This window comes from Salvelinus namaycush, chromosome 21 (assembly GCF_016432855.1).
Source record: "Salvelinus namaycush isolate Seneca chromosome 21, SaNama_1.0, whole genome shotgun sequence".
NCBI classification, from domain to species: domain Eukaryota; kingdom Metazoa; phylum Chordata; class Actinopteri; order Salmoniformes; family Salmonidae; genus Salvelinus; species Salvelinus namaycush.
The window spans coordinates 16,216,399-16,236,461 of record NC_052327.1 but is presented as its reverse complement, the minus strand read 5'-3'; the positions used below and the strand labels follow the sequence as shown (position 1 = coordinate 16,236,461).

At 42.6% G+C, this 20,063-nt stretch overlaps 1 protein-coding gene across 2 annotated transcripts in view; it reads right to left on the bottom strand.

The window, feature by feature from the left end:
• Window positions 1–20,063, bottom strand: part of LOC120066627 (calcium-dependent secretion activator 2-like) — a 248,890-nt gene that overhangs the window by 157,071 nt on the left and 71,756 nt on the right. For both annotated transcript variants that reach the window (XM_039018054.1, XM_039018056.1), the window contains exon 3: window positions 18,718–19,050. In XM_039018054.1, the coding sequence (XP_038873982.1) occupies window positions 18,718–19,050 (333 nt within the window). The remainder of the gene's footprint in view (window positions 1–18,717; window positions 19,051–20,063) is intronic.

Sequence of the window (20,063 nt, the reverse complement as noted above, 5' to 3'; positions counted from 1 at the left end):
TAGTTAATAGCCTAACCAAAGATCAAGTAACATTATGGACTAAACAATCAAATCCTGTTGCTGCAGGATTATTTTGCTGCGAGAATACTGGTCAAATTAAGATTAACAGGTGTATTTCTAAATGTTTTATTTAACTCTGATATATTCAGGGGAACCCACTGAGACCAGGGTCTAATTTACAATGGTGCCCCGAGGACAACAATAAAACACATCAAAATGATCAATCAAAATAAAATAAACTACAAATTACAGAATCAACACTACAGCTTCAAACACCACAAATACAATTATTTACATTCAATCTAAACAGTTCTCATTAAATCATTTACCTAGATTGGTACGTACTAGTGGAACCTTGAGAGTTAACCATTCCTGTGAATGGGTTTGGTGTCTCATATTTCTTTATTTTAACAGTGAAGTTAGGTAGGTCAGAAGCTTGTATAGTAGAGCTTTGAAAACAAAAAGGGAGTAATGAAGTGATCTACGGGACTTTAATTAGGACCAGCCACCCTTTTGATACAGGATGGAGTGATGTGTATTAAAACTGTCACCTGTGATAAAGCGACGGGCGCTATGGTAGACGGCATCCAAAGATTTAAGAGTAGTGGCTGCTGCATTCCGATAAATGGTGTCAAGAACTGGCAGGAAAGTTGACTGTACAATCTGCTTCCTGCTGTTTAGGGAGGCATGTTCTATTTCTATAAAAAAAGAAGCCTACTTTGAATCTCAGCTTCTTAAAACCTCTTATGGCTGCGATCCCCGTACAGGGATGAACATCCGGGGAAATTTCAGAGTGACTAACTAAAAATACAACGTCGTAACATTAAACATTCTTGAAAATGCAAGTGTCTTACATCCTTCAAAAGATTAGAATCTTGGTAATCAAACTACGTTTTCCGATGTAAAATAGCTATTACAGAGAACAAATGCTATGCTTTTGTTTGAGAAGAGCGATCAACAACAACAAACATTTTCCGCCATGACAGTTTTGACACATTCACATCTGAAGGTAAAATTATGACTTACATTCTGATATCTTGCTCTTATTTCTCTTCCTGAGGGTCCCAGTGATCAAATGAAGTGTCGTTTCTTTGATAAAATCCATTTTTATAGCCTAAAACGAAACATTTTGTAAACAGTTTGTGTCGCGAATTCCATCTCTATCAACTTTTTACGGAGCATTCGACGTAATTACACACACTAAACAATCGTTTATCTAGTCATAGTTGGTTTCATTGCAATCCTCTGGATGTTTGCAACACAGCCAAACTTGATTGTTTTTTTTGCGGGGAGTATTGACCGAAGTGAACTGATTTGAAGACAACGAGCAATGACTTCATTGCGCACCAATAATATTAGCGAAGCTTCGTTGATTGACTGTATTTCTGCCCAATGACCACTGATCTTCTTGAAATCTAGCTGGGTAGATAGCCAATGAGCTGAGGTAAACGCCAGTAAGTGATGGTTATGGGTTGGACCACCATCCCTAGTTTGTAAACGCACGCGTAACGAACTTCATTCTCGCCATTGACCATCAGACTGGTTGCAGTCACGCTTGTTACGCACAGCAGTGTTTTGGAAAGTAGTATTTTGGAAGCAGTATTTTGGAAAGTGTTTTTTCAACGATTTCATTGAAGACATCATGGCGAATAAATCAGGAAAAGCGAAGTCCAAGTCTAAGTATACAGATTTGCACCAGATTATAGAAGAGATTGATCGGGAAAGTGAGACAGATTTTTTGTTTGAGGAATCTTTGAGTGAACACCGTTATGATTCAAACATTGAGGAGCCGACGTACTTCTGGACTGGTAAGTGCTAATGCCGTTTTATGAAATATAAATAGATATATACTTTTTTGCAAATTTTTTATTTTTTTTGTGCAATTTGCAATGAAATGTGTGATGAAATGTGTAAAGTACACATTGGCTATAGTGTGTGTGTGTGTGTGTATGTATGTGTACGACCCATAACCTCTGTGTGTGTGTGTTTGTTTGTTGGTTTGTTTGGGTGTGTGTGTGTGTGTGTGTGTGTTTGTTTGGGTGTGTGTGTGTATATATATATATATATATATTCCATGTCAGATATATATATTTTCAATTTTTTATTCAAATGGAATGGAGTAGAACAGCAAACACACACATGGCCACTGTGCCTGCTACCCCCCCCCCCCCCCCCCCCCCCCATTTCCATATGAAATAGCCATTGGGTGCAGTTGGGGGGAGGGCACGCCCACAACAATGGCCGGAGTTGAATGGAACAGCACTTCACCTTAGTGACTGTTCCCTCTGCTCTATACAATACATATCTGTTTATTTTATGTGATGATAAAAGGCTCATACAATACAAATATTTTTTATGTTTGCCAAGGTGCCCATCCCCCACTGAAGCGGGTTCATCCAAGACATTGTTTTACCATTTCATTGACATTGCTGTGGTGAATTCCTTCATCCTGCAGAAAGAAATGGCGAAGAGCTGTGGACAGCCCCCCATCTCACAGCTAGCCTTCAGGGAGCTGCTCATCCGGGAGCTTGCTGGCTATAGCAAAAAGTCCACTGCATCACATTCTGCCCCCTCTACCTCTGCCAGCTCTACTCCTGCCTCCAGTGGTGTTCATATGCCACAGTTCATTACTGCAGGCATGACTGTGCCTCAGGGCCAAATGGGCAAAGCATGGAGGCGTCGTTGTGTTCTGTGTCGCATGAAGTCCCCCATCACCTGCACCACTTGTTCAGTTTGCCTCTGCTTTACATCAGAAAGAGACTCTATGGGACATGGCACAGGCAGCAAAATATTGTGTACAGGACTTCCAAAGGGTCTACCCCAGTTTTTATTTTATTTTTATTTTTTCTAATATTTTTTAAAACATTTTTATAATTTTTTTTGTGTGTTAGAATTGCTTTTTGATATGTTGTATATAGTTATTTGCACTGTTGTATATAGTTATAGGTCATTTCACCAATTCGGCCACTTGGGTACATTTGGGCAACTTGTGTGGGACACCTGGGTGACTTCATGCTAAATGTCATGTAGCTCACCCATTCCCGAAGTTATCAGTCTGAAACATTGAACACCTACAGTTGCCCTCTTGTGTTATCCATCAAAAGTATCTCCAGCATCCTATCTGACTGTGTGGCTATTCTAGTACATGTGAAAGATGATGCTACAACAATAAAAAACAGAAAACGTATGCTCTTTCTTTCTCTTTTCTTCCACCAGATCTGTGTTATATTCTCCTACATTCAATTAACATTTCCACAAACTTCAGAATGTTTCCATTCAAATGATACCAATAATATGCATATCCTTGCCTCTGGGGCTGAGCTACAGGAAGTTAGATTAGGGTATGTCTTCAGGCAGAAATTGAGAACAAGGGATGCAGCCATAACAAGAAGCCTACTTTGAATCTCAGCTTCTTAACTAGCTCATCCGTATGTTTTTTTTAAACGTCAAATTATTGTCAATCCAAAAGCCCAGATATTTATAGGTGTGAACCTGCTCGATGAAAGAACCATCCAATGTGTAAGTGTGTAAGTAAGCCTTCTGAAATATTTATACGAGAATTAGAAAACAGCATATATTTAGTTTTTCCAACATTAAGTACAAATGTTCAGTCAACAAGGACTTCCTGCAAGGCGACAAAAACAGATTGCAGCTCCAACATAGCCTGGTCAGCTGTAGGGGCAATAGCGTACACAACAGTGTCATCTGCATACCGATGAGTTTTACAGGTTTTTGCAGATAGACCAATATTATTTATATAAATAGTAAAGAGGACAGGTCCCAAAATCGACCCATGTGGGACACCTTTAGTAATATTGAGGTAACTTGACTTGATACCGTCAGAAAGCGCACATTGTGCCTAAGTCAGACAAATAGTTCCCAAACCACTTGCAAGACACCTGGTCGAGGCCCATTTCAGACAACCTTTGAATGAGTAGAGGATGGTCGACAGTATTAAAGGCCTTCGGGGCAGAAAGCTGCAGTAGAAAGGGATCAAGCGCATCAACTCATGTGGATTTAGTACCTTTTAAGTGCCTTTTTTTGCAAGGCACTTAATAAATAATTGACATAGAAAGTGAATGGCTGGAAGTGCATCATTCTCTGCTATCTGTTTAGAGGTGAACAAAGGGTTTTCTCTAGTGGAATTTGAGGTATTTTCAGAAACCATTCTTTCAAATAGATGGCCAGCTGAGGCAAAATGTGACTTGTTTCAGGAAACTAGGCATATGTCGCAAGTCACTACTTCACAGGAGAGGAGCATTTAAACGTAAACAACAAACTTAAATAACAAACCTGTATGCCATCTGTAAATACAAATAAAATTGTTAAAATTACAAGCCTAGTTGGTTTAGCCACAGAAAAAACAGGAACCTTCCCGCTAGCCATGATTGGCTGAGATAATAGATGGGTTAGACATGCCGAGAGATGAGTTCGGATTGTTCTGCCATGTAGCATGCGTCTGTCTATAACATGAGCTGCTCAGTGTAGATAATCCTTTCTACCACAGATTTCTTGAAAGATATCATGAAAAATTGCAAAAGTGTTGCTACTACTCTCCACTTTCTAGAGGACGATTGTGCTATGCTGACTCTCACTGACTCTGAAAATGAATCAGATGATGAGGAAATCCGTAATTCAGGCCAAATAATTTTCATTCAACCAGACATTGTAGTCTTCTGATGACAGTGATGGGGAAGAAACAGAGATCAACAGTGTTGTTGTCACAGAAGAAGTTGACCAAGTTTTGAAATCAGTGGAATGCCTGGTGGAAGCAGAGTATGATTGCTAAGGAGATGGAGAAAACTCTGGCATTTGATTGCATATATGCAAAGAGATTCGAAAAGAGAACACAGAAGGCTGTTGTACAAAACCCCTGTCTCCTGATTACATCTTCAAACTAAGGGTAACCATGGCATCTGTGACATGAGTCTCGCTAGCTACATTTTCAGATATTATACGTTTCAAATGGTCAGAAAGTTGTTTTAATTGCAAGTTAAAGAGTACTGCTAGCTAGCTAACGTTAGCTCGATGGCTCGCTAGCTAGCATTAAGTGTATGATCTAGTAATATTATTTGTATCTCAGCAAACCATTTACATTGCTAGTTGTAGCCTAATTTTAGCTAGCTAGCTAACATTAAACCTAGTTGGCTAGCTGATTAATGCACGGTGGCTAGCTATGACAATCAGTATAGGTTAGGATTATTGTCGCATTCAAAACAACTGGGAACTCGGAAATTTCTGACTTCCAATTTCAGTGCGTTCAAGACAACTGGGAACTCTGAAAAAAACGAGCGCCGACTGGGAAAAATAGTTGTGTACGGTCATCCAACTCAGAATTCAACTCGGGTACTCGGGCCTCTATCTAGAGTCCCAACTTTCCAACCTGAAGATCACTGACGTCATGATTTGATGTCATAGTATTTTCCCCCACTTTTAGTCTTGAAATCTTTGGTTGTTTACTACACTACCTTACTCACTCTGTTTAGAACATGGCCTCACATGTGAATCCTTAAAGAGATGTGTGGGGTTTATGAGGGTGTGAAAGATGCTGAACAGGTGTAGACAAAGAAGAGCTCTCCAGTATGTACTGTATACCGAAACATTCAAGGGCCATTTTCTCAAATGTGGGGTAACAAATGTATCAACTTTCAAAGCAGAATAACTATCCCATTGTTCCACAACTGCAGTGTTTGATATACAATCCTGTCTCTATGGACAGGACCAGGCAAAAGTTTGGACACACCTACTCATTCCAGGGTTTTTCTTTATTTCTACTATTTTCTACATTGTAGAATAATAGTGAAGACATCAAAACTATGAAATAACACATATGCAATCATGTAGTAACCAAAAAGGTGTTAAACAAATCAAAATATAATTTAGATTTGAGTATGTACATATCCCAACCAGAAGCCATGGATTACAGGCAACATCCACACTGAGCTAAAGGCTAGAGCTGCCGCTTTAACCTTTTCATACGTGAGTTCCAAATATCTCTAACGGTCACCCCAGCGTGAGTTTTTTTATGCACGTGATGTTGTAATGTTGTCACATCCTGACCAGAGTTCTTATGTGTTGTGCTTGTTTTAGTGTTGGTCAGGACGTGAGCTGGGTGGGCATTCTATGTTGTGTGTCTAGTTTGTCTGTTTCTGTGTTCAGCCTAATATGGTTCTCAATCAGAGGCAGCTGTCAATCGTTGTCCCTGATTGAGAATCATATATAGGTGGCTTGTTTTGTGTTGGGATTTTGTGGGTGGTTGTCTTCTGTCTTTGTGTTCTGCACCAGATAGGACTGCTTTCGGTTTTCACATTTTCTTGTTTTGTTGATTGTAGTGTTCTCATATATTCTTTATTAAATCATGTTGAACACTAGCCGCGCTGCGTGTTGGTCCTCTCCTTCATCCCAGGAAGAAAACCGTTACAAATGTTCTCTCCATTCCAGAATGTGATTGTTACGCAACAGCACATTTAATCCGCGCTGCCCTCAAACCAAGGCATGCAGCCTGTTTTTATTCATAGGCTGTTTTCAACTTGTCAATTTCAAATGATTTTCTAGCAAGTTTTTATTTTCTAAGAACAGTTTGAATTGAGGTGTGTTCCGCCTCATTCATTCACATAAAAATTGTCCTTTTAACTTTTGTGGACAATTAATTCTATAGACATTTCTGACCCAGACAAAATTCCCCAAGCACTTCCCAAACATTTGCGCATCTCCCGTCAGAACAGGATCTGCACACACGTGTTCACATTTTTCGTCTGTTTCCCGCATCGCAGTCATTGTTGTTTTCATTACTAATAATAACTTTGAAATGTGTGTCTTTCTATCAAAGTAAGTGCCTTATTGCATTATAATAGTTTATGTATGTCATGTTATGCCGTTTCTACTGTAGCTCACTATGTATGGAGCATAATATAGTTGTGTATATTCCTTATAACCGCGGACACGCAAGGTAATGTTACTCATTTCATAACCTTTATGGTGTTATATTCAATCGTGTTTACGTAGCTAGCTACATTCTTCTATTAGCTCTGTATAACAATGCTAATTGCGTCAGATAAGTATTAGCTTGTGTTGCATTTTGAAGCTACCCTGGCCTTATGACTCCCAAGTGGCGCAGCGGTCTAAGGCACAGCATCTCTGTGCTAGGGGTGTCACTACAGACACCCTGGTTCAAATCCAGGCTGCGTTTCTGTCAAAGTGCCTTATTACGTTATAATAGTTTCTGTATGTGAACTGTATGTCCAATTACAAAAAAATACCTTGTTCAGTAATCATCTCATCCATTAGTTGGTGGTGAACTATGTGGCTATTGAGCACAGCAGTGTCGATCAGATGGAAAAATATCTTCTTATACCACTTGGTTGTTTTCCGAGTGCATTCCACAAAACTGTTTATCATATCTGCTTTATCCAGTGCCCCCATTTTGAGGTTATAGTCAAGCACGCAGTCTGGTTTGATTTTTCTCTCCCGTCAGGTGGTCCACCTTCCCTGTGGCCCGACATGGTTTCTGTATGGACAGTGGAGGGGACATGGACGTCTCGTTTGTCATGCCACTTTACTGCCAGCTGTTGACCATTTTCCTTGAACTCAACCTCCCCCTCTGCATCTTCCTGCATCCGAATGTCGGCATCCCCTTCCTGTTCGACCTGACTGTGACACAGGCCCCTGTGCTGTTGAAGAGCAGTCTGCTGTACCAATTGTCCACATACAAAGTGTGTCCCTTACTGAGATGAGGAGCCAGCATGGTCATCACCACGGACCCAGACACCCCAAGCCTCTCAAAATGTTGGATGTCAGTGGTGGACCCTGTGTAACTATAATGTCCTGGACAAATCCTGTCTTCACGTCGCACATGACAAAGAACTTGACCCCAAACCTGTGCCTGTTGGAGGGAATATATTGACGGAACGCCAGCCTACCTTTTCTTAACATCAGGGACTCATCAATGCATAGGTCCTTGTATGGCACAAAGACCCGACCAAATGCTGATGTCAGGCTGGTAAGAACATTTCTTATTTTGTACAACAGGTCATTTAGGATTGCAGAAGCATTGTTGACAAAATGCAGGAATGGCAGAAGAACTAGGAAGCGGTCTTGGGAAAAGAGGTGGCAAAGAAGGGAGTTGCAAACATAGGGTCTGTGCTCCAGTATTCTCTTAGGGAGTTCTTCTTTACTATCCCCATAAGAAGGACAGTCACTCTCTTTTCCAGTAGCTCCAAGGCGTAGCGATTGGTCTCCTCTACTATGTCTCGCACCAGCTCCTCTGTCAGAAACAACTTGAAGCACTCTGCCTCAGATGGAAATGGCAAGGGGCGTTGCACTCCAGACTGGGGCTCATCAAAGCAAACAGCAGGGCCAGTAGGGGTGAAATGGCTGGCGGCCTTCCAACTACCACAGAACTCCTGTTCTTCATCCACTGTCGGTCTGCCTCCATCACCACCATTTTCAAAGGGACCTGGAATTTTGTCAGTGGACAAGGAGTCCTCAGATGTAGGGTTCTCAATGGCTACAAGGTTGGGGGGCAGCTCCTCACAGTCACTGTCAGAATCTGATTCCTGACTTTCATACTCAGACTCATTGTCAGAATTTTAAAAAATCTCCAGAAATGATGCATTTGTGAGTTGTCTCCTTTTGAAAAGACATTGCTAATGCTACAGCTTATCTCACTAGCTACATACATAAACAACAACACTGAATGGCTCAGAGTGGGAATGAGAGGTTACGTGATTGACTGCCGGCACGCACCACTTGTATCAATAAATCACTAGCAGACTTGTTTACGTGCTGCTGTGCGTTTTGTTGCTAACCTTACTTTGCAACCTGACAACTTTACGGTTTTTACTTTTTAATTACCGTTTATATTTTTAGTATTTCCCTCACTCAACTTTTTCACTCCGGACGCTTTATCTGGACATATTTGTCAGGACCTCCACCAGCCGAAGTTAAGTAGTAACATTAACATGATGCCTTCAAATTGCAGTCGCTGTACTCATAATACAGAGGAGAACGATCGCCTTAACAGCGTGAATAGCTGTGCTGCAAGCCCAGCTTCAGACGCAATGGTTAGGCATGGGTAACTTCAGTGTAGGAAAGGATGAAACAGCATCTTTGCTACCAGTAAGTACAGATAGTAGTATAAATCCCCTCGCACGGTCCACGCAGCCGGACAACTTTCTCATGGCTTCTGGAGGGAAATGCTGTAGGAATGCTCAACCGGTGTCACTCACTCAGCCGACAGAAACTTTCAACCGGTTCTCCACATTAAGCAGCGAGTCGGAGTCAGAGGCCGAGCCTTCTCTGGTCTCTACTCCTCCCGTTACGGGGTCTGAGACGCCGAAGGCTCCCACCATTAGCTCTGACAAATTGAAAACCCTAGTCATTGGCGACTCCATTACCCGCAGTATTAGACTTAAAACGAATCATCCAGCGATCATACACTGTTTACCAGGGGGCAGGGCTACCGACGTTAAGGCCAATCTGAAGATGGTGCTGGATAAAGCTAAATCTGGCAAGTGTAGAGAGAATAGGGATATTGTTATCCACGTCGGCACTAACGATGTTAGGATGAAACAGTCAGAGGTCACCAAGCGCAACATAGCTTCAGCGTGTAAATCAGCTAGAAAGATGTGTCAGCATCGAGTAATTGTCTCTGGCCCCCTCCCAGTTAGGGGGAGTGATGAGCTCTACAGCAGAGTCTCACAACTCAATCGCTGGTTGAAAACTGTTTTCTGCCCCTCCCAAAAGATAGAATTTGTAGATAATTGGCTTTCTTTTTGGGACTCATCCACAAACAGGACCAAGCCTGGCCTGTTGAGGAGTGACGGAATCCATCCTAGCTGGAGGGGTGCTCTCATCTTATCTACGAACATAGACAGGGCTCTAACTCCCCTAGCTCCACAATGAAATAGGGTGCAGGCCAGGCAGCAGGCAGTTAGCCAGCCTGCCAGCTTAGTGGAGTCTGCCACTAGCACAGGCAGTGTAGTCAGCTCAGCTATCCCCATTGAGACCGTGTCTGTGCCTCGACCAAGGTTGGGCAAAACTAAACATGGTGGTGTTCGCCTTAGCAATCTCACTAGAATAAAGACCTCCTCCATTCCTGCCATTATTGAAAGAGATTGTGATATCTCACATCTCAAAATAGGGCTACTTATTGTTAGATCCCTCACTTCCAAGGCAGTTATAGCAAATTAACTAATCACTGATCATAATCTTGATGTGATTGGCTTGATTGAAACAGGGCTCAAGCCAGATGAATTTACTGTGTTAAATGAGGCCTCACCTCCTGGTTACACTAGTGACCATATCCCCCGCGCATCCCGCAAAGGCGGAGGTGTTGCTAACATTTACGATAGCAAATTTCAATTTACAAAAAAAAAAAAAGACGTTTTCGTCTTTTGAGCTTCTAGTCATGAAATCTATGCAGCCTACTCAATCACTTTTTTATAGCTACTGTTTACAGGCCTCCTAGGCCACATACAGCGTTCCACACCGAGTTCCCTGAATTCCTATCGGACCTTGTAGTCATAGCAGATAATATTCTAATTTTAGGTGACTTTAATATTCACATGGAAAAGTCCACAGACCCACTCCAAAAGGCTTTCGGAGCCATCATCGACTCAGTGGGTTTTGTCCAACATGTCTCCGGACCTACTCACTGCCACAGTCATACTCTGGACCTAGTTTTGTCCCATGGAATAAATGTTGTGGATCTTAATGTTTTTCCTCATAATCCTGGACTATCGGACCACCATTTTATTACGTTTGCAATCGCAACAAATAATCTGCTCAGACCCCAACCAAGGATCATCAAAAGTCATGCTATAAATTCTCAGACAACCCAAAGATTCCTTGATGCCCTTCCAGACTCCCTCTGCCTACCCAAGGATGTCAGAGGACAAAAATCAGTTACCACCTAACTGAGGAACTCAATTTAACCTTGCGCAATACCCTAGATGCAGTTGCACCCTAAAAACTAAAGACATTTGTCATAAGAAACTAGCTCCCTGGTATACAGAAAATACCCGAGCTCTGAAGCAACCTTCCAGAAAATTGGAACGGAAATGGAGCCACACCAAACTGGAAGTATCGAAGAGCCCTCACTGCTGCTCGATCATCCTATTCTTCCAACTTAATTGAGGAAAATAAGATCAATCCGAAATTTATTTTTGATACTGTCGCAAAGCTAACTAAAAAGCAGCATTCCCCAAGAGAAGATGGCTTTCACTTCAGCAGTAATAAATTCATGAACTTCTTTGAGGAAAAGATCATGATCATTAGAAAGCAAATTACGGACTCCTCTTTCAATCTGCGTATTTCTCCAAAGATCAGTTGTCCTGAGTCTGCACAACTCTGCCAGGACCTAGGATCAAGGGAGACACTCAAGTGTTTTAGTACTATATCTCTTGACACAATGATGAAAATAATCATGGCCTCTAAACCTTCAAGCTGCATACTGGACCCTATTCCAACTAAACTACTGAAAGAGCTGCTGCCTGTGCTTAGCCCTCCTATGTTAAACATAATAAACGGCTCTCTATCCACCGGATGTGTACCAAACTCACTAAAAATGGCAGTAATAAAGCCTCTCTTGATAAAGCCAAACCGTGACCCAGAAAATATTTGTAAAAACTATCGGCCTATATCAAATCTCCCATTCCTCTCAACAATTTTAGTAAAAGCTGTTGCACAGCAACTCACTGCCTTCCTGAAGACAAACAATGTACACAAATTGCTTCAGTATGGTTTTAGACCCCATCATAGCACTCAGATTGTACTTGTGAAGGTGGTAAATTACCTTTTAATGGCGTCAGACCGAGGCTCTGCATCTGTCCTCGTGCTCCTAGACCTTAGTGCTGCTTTTGATACCATCAATCACCACATTCTTTTGGAGAGATTGGAAACCCAAATTGGTCTACACGGACAAGTTCTGGCCTGGTTCAGATCTTATCTGTCGGAAAGATATCAGTTTGTCTCTGTGAATGGTCTGTTCTCTGACAAATCAACTGTAAATTTCGGTGTTCCTCAAGGTTCTGTTTTAGGACCACTATTGTTTTCACTATATATTTCACCTCTTGGGGATGTCATTCGAAAACATAATGTTAACTTTCACTGCTATGTGGATGACACACAGTTGTACATTTCAATGAAACATGGTGAAGCCCCAAAATTGCCCTCGCTAGAAGCCTGTGTTTCAGACATAAGGAAGTGGATGGCTGCAAACTTTCTACTTTTAAACTTGGACAAAACAGAGATGCTTGTTCTAGGTCCCAAGAAACAAAGAGATCTTCTGTTGAATATGACAATTAATCTTGATGGTTGTACAGTCGTCTCAAATAAAACGGTGAAGGACCTTGGCGTTACTCTGGACCCTGATCTCTCTTTTGACGAACATATCAAGATTGTTACAAGGACAGCTTTTTTTCCCATCTACGTAACATTGCAAAAATCAGAAATGTTCTGTCCAAAATTGATGCAGAAAAATGTATCCATGCTTTTGTTACTTCTAGGTTAGACTACTGCAATGCTCTACCTTCCGGCTACCCGGATAAAGCACTAAATAATCTTCAGTTAGTGCTAAATACGGCTGCTAGAATCCTGACTAGAACCAAAAAATGTGATATTACTCCAGTGTTAGCCTCCCTACACTGGCTTCCTGTTAAGGCAAGGGCTGATTTCAAGGTTTTACTGCTAACCTACAAAGCATTACATGGGCTTGCTCCTACCTATCGTTCCGATTTGGTCCTGCCGTACATACCTACACGTACGCTACGGTCACAAGACGCAGGCCTCCTAATTGTCCCTAGAATTTCTAAGCAAACAGCCTACCCATGTGAGAGACGCAGACTCGGTCTCAACTTTTAAGTCTTTATTGAAGACTCATCTCTTCAGTAGGTCCTATGATTGAGTGTAGTCTGGCCCAGGAGTGTGACTGTGAACGAAAAGGCACTGGAGCAACGAACCGCCCTTGCCGTCTCTGCCTAGCCGGTTCCCCTCTCTCCACTGGGATTCTCTGCCTCTAACCCTATTACAGGGGCTGAGTCACTGGCTTACTGGTGCTCTTCCATGCCGTCCCTAGGTGGGGTGCGTCACTTGAGTGGTTTGAGTCACTGACGTGGTCTTCCTGTCTGGGTTGGCACCCCCCTTGGGTTGTGCCGTGGCGGAGATCTTTGTGGGCTATACTCGGCCTTGTCTCAGGATGGTAAGTTGGTGGTTGAAGATATCCCTCGTGGTGTGGGGGCTGTGCTTTGGCAAAGTGGGTGGGGTTATATCCTGCCTGTTTGGCCCTGTCCGGGGGTATCATCGGATGGGGCCACAGTGTCTCCTGACCCCTCCTGTCTCAGCCTCCAGTATTTATGCTGCAGTAGTTTATGTGTCGGGGGTCTAGGGTCAGTCTGTTATATCTGGAGTATTTCTGCTGTCTTATCCGGTGTCCTGTGTGAATTTAAGTATGCTCTCTCTAATTCTCTCTTTCTCTCAGAGGACCTGAGCCCTAGGACCATGCCTCAGGACTACCTGGTATGATGACTCCTTGTTGTCCCCAGTCCACCTGGCCGTGCTGCTGCTCCAGTTTCAACTGCTCTGCCTGCGGCTATGGAACCCTGACCTGTTCACTGTCATTACTATTATTTGACCATGCTGGTCATTTATTAACATCTTGACCATGTTCTGTTATAATCTCCACCCGGCACAGCCAGAAGAGGACTGGCCACCCCTCATAGCCTGGTTCCTCTCTAGGTTTCTTCCTAGGTTTTGGCCTTTCTATGGAGTTTTTCCTAGCCACCGTGCTTCTACACCTGCATTGCTTGCTATTTGGGGTTTTAGACTGGGTTTCTGTACAGCACTTTGATATATGAGCTGATGTAAGAAGGGCTATATAAATACATTTGATTTGATTAGAAAATGTTTTGTGTGGTAATTGATATATTTACTGTTTAATTCACATGTTTTCAAGTAATATTGACAAATCATGCATTCCGATTCTTGCATAGATTGTAATGGGCACATATGTGTGTAAAATACTTTTTTGAAGGTTGTATTGATTATGATGAGCTAAGCTAATTCCAGCCATGTGTGGAGCCATGTTTGTTGACATACAATTCATTCTGGGTGTCATGTAATCTGTCGGTCCAAAGATGTTATAACAAAATGACGTAAAGGTTCACAAATTCTTCGAGAACTTCCGGAAGTGAATGGTGGGATGTGAATGATGGTAGACAACTCACCCCCTTCAACATGCATACTATAAACAGACCAAACTCATCTTGTCTTCTCTTATTATTCTGGTTTCTGTGAGCAAAAAAAGCATGGCGGAGCGCAGAAACTACCCAACGTCGGATTACTTTCGATTTCTAGATAGTGTTTTACTCAATTATTTCGATCAATGGTGAGCTCACCTGTGATGTGATTAATTATAATAGTAATTGCTATTAGCTAATTCATATTGTAGTTTATGTTAGCCGAGAGATATAAAAATATGACCGATTGTGTTACGTGTATCTTTCCTCAGTTAGCGCTAGGAAAAATGTAGCCTACATTTTTTCGGTTTGGATGATTGTGGTATGCTGTAGATACTTCTGTGAATGTCTGAACATTGCATCCAAAAATACTGCTCACATTCTGGACATAACTTTGTAAGGACTGTGTTTATGGCCAACTCAAATGCTGATTGTTGCGTCATTCGAAACTGGCCGTTCCAAATAAGCATTCTAATCACATCGGTTTGATCGTACGCTACAGGGACCACTGTAGAATGATCACACCCCTGTGTTGGTAAGTGTGAAAAGGTTAAAGGAGCGGGACACTAAACCAGACACTGGAAGAAATCTTGCTACGCCCTCCGATGAACCAATAAAGGTTACACCTGCTCTGACACTCGTCGGATGTGGCAGGCCGTGCAAACTATCACGGATTACAAAAGGAAACCCAGCCGAGAGCCGTGACCCTACCAGACGAGCTAAATGCCTTCTACGCTTGTTTCGAGGCAAGCAACACTGAACCATGCGTGAGAGCATCAGCTGTTCCGGGCAACTGTGTGATCACGCTCTCCGTAGCCAATCTGAGTAAGACCTTTAAACCGGTTAACATTCACAAGGTCAGACGGATTACCAGGACGTGTACTGCGAGCATGCGTTGACCAGCTGGCAAATGTGTCTTCACTGACATTTTCAACCTCTCCCTGACCCAGTCTTTAATACCTACATGTTTTAAGCAGACCATCAAAGTCCCTGTGCCCAAGAATGCCAAGGTAACCTGTCTAAATTACTTCCACCCTGTAGTGTACTCACATCTGTAGCCATGAAATGCTTTGAAAACCTGCTCATGGCTCACATCAACACCATCATGCCAGACACCCTGAACCCACTCCAATTCGCATAATGCCCCAACAGAGCCACAGATGACGCAATCGCTATTGCACTCCACACTGCCCTTTCCCACCTGGACAAAAGGGACACCTATGTGAAAATGCTGTTCATAGACTACAGCTCAATGTTCAAAACCATATTGCCCTCCAAGCTCATCACTAAGCTAAGCTCCCTTGGACTGAACACCTCCCTCTGCAACTGAATCCTGGACTTCCTGATGGGTCACCACCAGGTGGTGAGTAGGCGACAACACATCCGCCACGCTGACCCTCAACACAGGGTCCACTCAGGGGAGGGTGCTTAGTCCCCTCCTGTACTCCCTGTTCACACACGACTGCGTGGCTAAACCCACGACTCCAACACCATCATCAAGTTTGCTGATGACAAAACGGTGGTGCCAGGACAACAACCTCTCCCTCAATGTGGGCAAGACAAAGGAGCTTATCGTGGACTACAGAAAATGAAGGGCCGAACATGCCCCCTTCCACATTGACGGGGCTGTAGTGGAGCGGGCCGAGAGCTTCAAGTTCCTAGGTGTCCACATCGCTAAGGAACTATCATGGTCCAAACACACCAACACAGTTGTGAAGAGGGCACAACAACGCCTCTTCCCTCTCAGGAGGCTGAAAAGATTTGGCCCTCAGATCCTCAAAAATGTCTACAGCTGCACCATTAAGAGCATCTTGACTGGCTGCATCACCGCCTGGTATGGTAACTGCTCAGCATCCATCCGCAATGCGCTAGAGAGGGTAGTGCATATGGCCAAGTATATCACTGGGGCTGAACTCCCTGCCATACAGGACCTCTATACAAGGTGGTGTCAGAAGGAGGACCTAAAAATTGTCAAAGACTCCAGCCACCCAAGTCATAGACTGTTCTCTCTACTACGGCACGGCAAACGGTACCGGAGCGCTACGTCTGGGACCAAAAGGCCCCTGAACAGCTTCTTCCCCTAAACAATAAGATTGCTAAATACACGAAACAAAAATATAAACACAACGTGTGTTGGTCCCATGTTTCATGAGCTGAAATAAAATATCCCAGAAATGTTCCATGAGCACAAAAAGCTTATTTCAAAGCTTATATCAAATGTTGTGCACACATTTGTTTACAAATGTCTACCAAGGTCTAGTGTCTGCAGGTCTCATTATTTGAAATCATTCAAAGTACTACACATGGGAACACTGTCAGCCTTTAAAGCCATTAGGACTGACATTTAAATGCCTAAATCTAATTTACGGGAGGAACTGTATAACAACACATTTTAATGCACATTTCACTGCAGAATGACACTGATAGTAACATGTGTTCTTCACAGCACATTATGGATGATAATAAAAATAATAATAATATACACTAACAGTAAACACTTTGGACAGCAATGGCATGTATTTAAATATACCCTTTAGATGAATGAGCCCAAACCGTTTAGAGTTTACAAATGACTGTAATCACTGATCACACCAACATATGCCAACTAGTTACAGCCATCTCTTACTACTAATTGGTGGCCATGGAAGACCCCCTGGTAAAAGGCAAAGGGGGAGGAAAGACACCCCTGCCTTAGTTGACAGAGCCATGGTGAGGGAGAGCACTCTGATTAAAAAGTCTCATCAGCCACTGACCTTAAAGACATGTCTTCAAAGAGACCTGTGATTAGCTGGTGATTAATAACTTCTTATGGCTGGGGGCAGTATTGAGTAGCTTGGATGAATAAGGTGCCCAGAGTAAACAGCCTGCTACTCAGTCCCAGTTGCTAATATATACATATTATTAGTCAATTTGGATAGAAAACACTCTGAAGTTTCTAAAACTGTTTGAATGATGTCTGTGAGTATAACAGAACTCATATGGCAGGCAAAAACCTGAGAAAAATCCAACCAGGAAATGGCAATTCTGAGTTTGGTCGGTTTTCAACTCAGCCCCTATTGAAGATACAGTGGGATATTGGTCATGTTGCACTTCCTAAGGCTTCCACTAGATGTCAACAGTCTTTAGAACCTTGTCTGATGCTTCTACTGTGAATTGGGGCCGAATGAGAGGGGATTGAGTAAGGTCTACCATGTGCTGAACATGCGCTGACCATGCGCGTTCATGTGAGAGCGAGCTCTGTTCTATCGCATTTCTGAAGACAAAGGAATTCTCCAGTTGGAACATTATTGAAGATTTATGTTAAAAACATCCTAAAGATTGATTCTATACATCGATTGACATGTTTCTACTGACTGTAACGGAACTTTGACATTTCGTCTGCTTTTAGTGAACGCGCTTCGTGACTTTGGATTTGTTTACTAACCGCGCTAACAAAAGTAGCTATTTAGACATAAATTCTGGACATTTTCGAACAAATCAAACATTTATTGTGGAACTGGGATTCCTGGGAGTGCATTCTGATGAAGATCATCAAAGGTAAGTGAATATTTATAATGTTATTTCTGCCTTCTGTTGACTGCACAATATGGCGGATATCTTTTTGTCTTAATTGGGCTCTGAGCGCCGACCTCAGATTATTGCATGGTTTGCTTTTTCAAAATGTGACACAGCGGTTGCATTAAGGAGAAGTGGATCTAAAATTCCATGTATAACACTTGTATCTTTGATCAACGTTTATTATGAGTATTTCTGGAAATTGATGTGGCTCTCTGCAAAATCACCGGATGTTTTGGGAACTACTGAACATAACGCGCTAATGTATACTGAGATTGTTTTGATATAAATGTGAACTTTACCGAACAAAACATACATGTATTGTGTAACATGAAGTCCTATGAGTGTCATCTGATGAAGATCATCAAAGGTTAGTGATTCATTTTATCTCTATTTCTGCTTTTTGTGACTCCTGTCTTTGGCTGGAAAAATGGCTGTGTTTTTCTGTGATTTGGCGGTGACCAAACAATCATTTGTGGTGCTTTCGCTGTAAAGCCTTTTTGGAATCGGACACTGTGGTGGGATTAACAACAAGATTACCTTTAAAATGGTATAAGATACTTGTATGTTTGAGGAATTTTAATTATGAGATTTCTGTTGTTTGAATTTGGCGCCCTGCACTTTCAGTGGCTGTTGTCATATCAATCCGCAGCCATAAGAAGTTTTAAAGGACATTTGACTCCAACATCCCCAATAGTATATTACTTGGGCATTGGGCGCATTGCATCGGAATTATACAATGTATCCTTGCGTGGTTACCTAGACAACACCTCCAACAAACTAGAAATAGATAACAATAAACATTTAGGGGGGGGAAGGTATTTGTGTGTGTGTGTGTGTGTGTGTGTGTGTGTGTGTGTGTGTGTGTGTGTGTGTGTGTGTGTGTGTGTGTGTGTGTGTGTGTTCGTGCATGTGGTCCATCGCTCACCTGACAGGCGTTGTACAGCAGCTGGTGCTCAAACTTCTTGATGCCCAGAATCTGCTGGAACATCTCGTACAGTTGCTCCTTGCTGAGGATCATCTCGGAAACGGCACTGAGGTGCATCCTCTGGGGCTGGCGCCGCTGGTCCTCATCCCCCCTGTAGATGGTGTCATACTTGGCGATCCAGGAGCTCAACACTGTCTCTTTGCTCAGGCCGTCGATTTTGGGCAAGCTGCGCACCCGCCGCTCAATGTTCTTTTTGAAGACATCCCGGAAGTCGCAGGCCGAGCAGCCGCCGCTCTGCACCATCCTGGACACCCGCTCGCTCTTCAGGAAGCCCTGTGCAAGTGGAAACCAGGGATCATAAGGACCCGGAAGAAAATACAACTAATGTAGTGCTGCTAAGTTAATGTAGCTAATTAATGCAGTTGGTTACCGTCATTGCACTTTGTCATAGTTCCTGATAAACTTACCAATGACCCATGACCCCAGAGTCTAATCTCGCCTTTGCATCTCCGGGAAACAGTTATTTTTTGCATCTCGTCGTATGTACAGTAGATACAACCATGAAAATGATAAAGTTGATATAACATACCGAAAAAATGGAACCCACGTAAATCAAGAAATTAAACAATAAAACGATATAGGTTGATTCAGCTCGTGGTAATCTCCTTACATGGGCTCCATTTGTATTAAACATGCAGGTGTTATGCCCAACTCAGGGCAGGCAGCCGCTATTAACCTCTATAATTACACAGAATGGATGTTTCTTCCTCAGGGCTTTAACTACAGACTCACTCAGATTCTGTCTGCTGGTAGTCATGACGTCTGGGAGAGGAGGATGATGGTACATGAAGTCCAGGTATTTAGCCTCACTCAAGGGTCTCATCTGGATGTAGCATTTCCTATTAGTGGAAGCTAATCTTTTATTTGGCCCCTCAGTATAACGGGTTAGCTAGCTTGCCTAATACTCCTCAGGGAGAGAGAAGATAATTGGGTTCGGTTTACACCTGTGTACAGGGTCAAGATCTGTGAGGGGGTTGTACTGGCCTCTCTGCCTCCAAGAATCCCCAGACTCTTCACACGGTGTATAAATGATACGCACATCAAACTTTCATAGGCTAGTAAGGACCACTATGAAAGAAAGCCTGCACATGGCATGATGTTCCGTGACGTGTAGGCTTTTGGATGGACAGATAAAATAAGGCACGATCTGAGAATGTTGAAAGCGACATGATATTATTGGACCATCTAAAGCACAGGGGGTATTGGATTCCAGCAAGAAACGTCTTCCTGACGACATCTGAAAGGGGAAAAATGCTTACTGGAGCTGAAGTGCTCAAAGGGAGTAG